The 5,520-nt window shown below is 31.7% G+C and overlaps 1 protein-coding gene across 1 annotated transcript; it reads left to right on the forward strand.

Annotated features, from left to right (window-relative positions):
• The first annotated feature begins 294 nt into the window (after positions 1-294).
• Positions 295-888, forward strand: LOC143630521 (putative receptor-like protein kinase At2g23200). The gene has a single exon (XM_077099514.1). The coding sequence runs from the start codon at positions 295-297 to the stop codon at positions 886-888; it is 594 nt and encodes a 197-aa protein (XP_076955629.1).
• The last annotated feature ends 4,632 nt before the right edge of the window (positions 889-5,520 follow it).

The following is a 5,520-nucleotide window of genomic DNA, read 5'->3' on the forward strand; positions in this document are numbered from 1 at the left end:
AAATAATTCATTGCTTGTCTTTTTTCTTTTCCAACTTAACAACATATTTTGTTGAACCCGTCAACGCGGAAACTTGATTCGTGGTTTGACACCACAGTTTTAACATATCTTAATTTGGATTTTAAATACAGACAAGAGTGGATGATATTACGTGTCACGACTTGATAGTGAAGATTGGCCGGGTCTCCTACGTACCCTAATGGCTTATCATCATGTATAAATATAATTCACATGAAGCTCCGAGTACCATCAATCCACCATCTCATTCTTACATTTCGTTTCATTCTCATCAAGATGTCCCTGGTTCTAGAAAGGCCTTGCAAAGAATACCCCTTCCGTATGATACAAAGGGCTACAGAAGATTTCGATGAGTCAAATATGGGATTGTCAACAATCATGCAGGCAAACCAGCACGAAGCGGTAACAACTTTTGTTCAGGGTACTCGGGGATACATAGATCCTCATTACCGCAAATCCCACAAATGCTCAACCAAAACAGATGTATATGCTTTTGGTGTGGTACTGTTGGAGCTTTTGACCGGGACACATGTCACTGGTAGTTGGACCATCCCAGATCCGGATGTCACCGATCTGGCCAGTTGGATCCAACAAAAGATAAGTGATGGAACTTTTAATCAAATCATCGATCCGAATATTGTGCATGAAGTTGCTCCAAATTGTAGAAACAGTTTTGCAAAAATCGTAAGTAAATCTTTGCAAAATGATCCTGGGAAACGACCTATTATGTCTGCTGTTGTGGCCCAGCTTGAGGATGCATTTGCAATGCGAACTGGCACAAATCCGTCATCATCCATAATCGATGGTGATCTTCATGGATACTTTAACGGATTCACGGACACCAACTCCGATTATCCTTCTAAAGACTAATATATTCAGCACAAACGCCAATTCCGATGATCCTTCTGAAGACCTTAACATTTTCAGCACAGAAGCCTATTCCGATGGTCTTCAAGGAGACCATAGTATATTCAGCAGCACTGACGCCAATTCCAAAACCTCAAAGACTCGTGATTTTTTCAATGCATCCCAACTAACAAGCCGTTTGCGAGCTGCTACAATGCAGGACCAGATGAAATCACTCCAACCTACTAGAAGCACATGTGAGTATATGCTTAATTTTAAAATAACGCATCTTTGTTAATGACTTTTCCAACACTAATTTATTTACTTACTTAATACTCAAGCAAAACACACGTTTGACACCGGAAAATTAGAATAGAGTTCTATAAATGTAGTATATCCAATTACGTACATTCGTTACATGACATTAAATTATTAAAAGAAAAAAAGAATAAACTATTTAAATTTTTAGTTTTGTATTTATGAAATACATTTTTGTTTGATATGTATATACAACCATCAAAATATCAAAATGACTTGCTCAAGTGCAGGTTCTTACAAACAAATAAAACTTGTTCGTTTTTATTTAGTTTCTTTTCTCTAAGTGAGTAAACAATCTATTTCAATCGTTTTCTTAGAGCAATTACTTACCATAACTGGAGTCGGGTTTTTTTTTTCTCTCTATCTTTAAATTTGCGAGATTTTTTTAATTTGTTCTTATTCATCTGAACCTCCACCTTCAGATTTGTAAAACTTTTCTATTGAAAGTTTATATATAGGTTTTACAAATGTTATTACACCATATATAGAAAAACAAATATATAGATAGGTATGGAGAATGGGACATGAAAGGTTAAAAAATATAGAGATAAAATTTAAGAAATTGTTGTTGAAGATTGAGACATGGGTTTTATTGAGAAAGCTCTTATATATATTATATAGAAGAAAAATTAATATTCAAAATTGAATTCAAGGTTTTCGTTTTTCTTGCATGTTCTCACTTCTTGAAAAGGATAAAATAAGAAAAACTGTATATAGAAACCTTTTACATGGCCATTATGTCTGCCTATTACATGTGCCAATTATCCATCTATATATAAATAAAAGACAAATATTTGATAAAGAGAACTATAGCAAGTTATATATTTTGTAACATACAAGTGCATGCTCGCCGAATCCAACGTGCATATATTTTACATACTTATATAGATATAGAATGTTGTGAAGGATTGTTATCTTTTATGGCCTGCCTAGCGGAATTAATATAACTTGCTTTTCCTTTGCAACAGCGGTAATCCCATCTTATTCGTTCCTCCCTAGTCCTCAAGTCGTATTACCAAAAAGAGTTATTGGCTTGTTTCAGAAAAAAGGGAAGTCACGGTCTGCACAGTGATGAATATGTGCCAACATATCGAATATGCAGGAATGATGAGAACAGGCTTACATGGATCCTCTCAGTACGTATGTCATGTATGTGCTTTAGTATGACACTTAGGTGATTATGAGAATGGTAAACATTGTATTTCTTGATTTTCTTAACTAGATTTTGTGTGTACTATAGATATTGCAATAAAACTTTTCTTTTCTTTCTTGGTTTCATGTGAAGATACTGCTGATTTCATTTTCTAAATTAAGTTCACTACATTTATTTTAATAATCTATGATCAAATTTGTTTCATTATATTCATCATTCCATCACCAATACAATATAAATGAGTATAATTGTATCTGATAACTAACAATGCATTCAAAGTGTATGTTATTGTAATTCATTTAGCAAAACATGTCTAATAAATACGGCTGATGATGATTGGGAGGAGCCGTAATAATTTTGGGGGTGAATTAACGCAGCGGTAATAGTTTGTTGATACTATAGACGTCTTTGGTGTCGTTAGTGAATAGTGATAGGGTGTCGTATCAAAATGGTGTAACACCCAAATTTAATATATCTTTCTTGGATATTATCTAATGATAGGGTTGGTTATATATATCTTTTTAAAAAGTACAAGGGTTAATTGTGATATACCCACAACTACAACATGGTAAAAAAAAGAAATTAGAGTTCTTGGATAGATATACATAGGGGAGATACTATACACTAATGTCTAATCGTAATTTAAATACTCAAGTTTTTTTAATGCAGATTTCAATTTCACGAGGTGACATAAACATATACCCTATATCTAATTTTGAGTTCTAATTCATTGATTAGAAATCATCTTGCGTAATCCATAATCTAATTCAACGTTCTAGTTACGCCTAAATCAATATGAGGCATATTACAGTTATGGTCTTGTCGACAAATTGCGATTACGTCTTGGTAGTCATGTGAAAAATAGAAGTTATGTCGAGGAAGAAATTGGGGGAAGAAATTAACTCAAAAACAAAATTGATACATAACGTAGCATTATTGTATGCATTATTTTGATCTTTGAGAATTTATTCCACCGAAAGTTGAGCGTAGCATTATTTTATGCTATTTATAGGGCCTGCAAATTATTAGCAACGATTTCGGTAACAAAGCGTATAAATTATCATCGAGTGTATTTAGATGAGCAATTGAACGTATTTGAATTTTGATTATTCAGTTGAGCGTATTTGAATTATGTTGGATTACGCTATTTTGAATTTCCATTTGTTGAACCTAACTATCATTGAGTGTATTTAGATGATCGATTTGAACGTATTTGAATTTTTATTATTCCATTGAGCGTAACTAAAAACCAATATTCAATTTGAGCGTAAATACAAATGACAACAAAAATAAGAAGGGTGAGAATGAATCCAGTCTATTGATCTTAGATTTGAATGACTGAGATTAATTTAATAAATAAAAATTGATAAAAAAAGTATGAAGGTAATAACCCACCTTTGTTGACTTTCTCTCTTCACATGCAACGCACATGCTAATTCCTCCATCATTTTTAAATGTCCATAACTTTTTCATACGACATTATTTTTTTTAAAAAAATTCACCATAATAATAAGCGTTTTTTATCTTTGATATGAGTATCATATTGTTATATAAAAATAAAAAAAATTAATGGATTTTTTTAATTGTGTTTTTTTATTGTTTATTGTGTCTTTTAGTTGAGTTTTCATATGAATTGTATTATAGATTTTGATCATCATATTTTTCAATTGGTACTCATATTAAAAACAAAAATTAAAAGAAAGATTACGTCATTGTGTCGTTTTGTTCGTCATTAACTTTTAGTCATTGTGTAATACGTTCATTGTCTTTTATTCGGATTGACATATGACAAATTCATTTAACTTGAGAAAAATAGTATTGCGTTCATTGTATATTACGTTCAAGTCATTGTGTAATAGGTTGTTTCCATTGTGTTTTACGTTTGAAGTCATTGTGCTATATATATTCACCATTGTGTCTTACGTTTTAGGTCATTGTGTTATACGTATTCACCATTGTGTTTTACGTTTCAAGTTATTGTGTAACATGTATTGATCATTGTGTTTTATATATTAGATAATTTGTTGTTATTTTATCATTATTTTTACATATTATTATTACACAACGGTGTTATTAGTATTTAAAAAAACATAATGATGAGTTGAAAGACACAATGAAGAAAAAACACAATGACGAAAAAAGACACAATGATAAGCAAAAAGACACAATGGTGTGCGAAAAGACACAATGACGAAAAAAAGACACAATGATAAGCGAAAAGACACAATGGTGTGCGAAAAGACACAATGACGCAAAAAGATACAATGATAAGCGAAAAGACACAATGATAAGCGAAAAGACACAATGACGAAAAAAGACACAATGATAAGCGAAAAGACACAATGGTGTGCGAAATGACACAATGACGACAAAAGACACAATGATAAGCGAAAAGACACAATGGTGTGCGAAAAGACACAATGACGAAGAAAGACACAATGGTGTGCGAAAAGACACAATGACGTGATTTTTGTGTTAAATTTTATATAAAAAAATCATATTCATATTAAAGATAAAAAAACGATTGTTATTATGATGAATTTTTTTAAAAAAAATATCATACGAAAAAGTTATAAACGTTCTAAAATGACGGGAGTATTTACATGCGCCTTGCATGTGGAGAGAGAAAATGTGTACAATTACCTCTATACCCTTTTTCTTTTGGTCCCTACTTGACACATGTCAATTATTTATGGCTTCTCACACTTCTCATTTTTGTTACCATTTGTAAAATAACTTGACCCTAGGTATGTATTCTTACTTTCATTTGATTTTTGGGCCTTGCAGACCGTGCCACCAAATTCACATTCACATTCACATTCACATTCACATTCACATTCACATTCACATATTAATTCAATTAAATCAATTAGCGCTCACAGTTAAGTTTAATGCTCTAATTAAAAAAAAACTTATTAAATATAGCATAAATTCTTTCATTAGCAATTTCAATATGTGATTCACGAGTTTACAAATCAACAACTTTGAGGTGCACGCCTTATTTTGGTTAACTATTTAGATAGTGAACAAATTTATGATCACGCTAATTAAAATTCAAGTCATCAGCATGATTATAGACAGTTAATCTAGACAAAACGGAATTGACCGGATTTACATTTTTGCAAACACGTGTTTTTAAATCCAAATTGAAATCAGCAGTGATTCCGTGTCACGTATCTAATGTA

The sequence above is a fragment of the Bidens hawaiensis genome, unplaced genomic scaffold, assembly GCF_021521415.1.
Source record: "Bidens hawaiensis isolate Kalapana, Puna unplaced genomic scaffold, B.hawaiensis_p1.1 tig00005681_1, whole genome shotgun sequence".
Lineage (NCBI taxonomy): Eukaryota > Viridiplantae > Streptophyta > Magnoliopsida > Asterales > Asteraceae > Bidens > Bidens hawaiensis.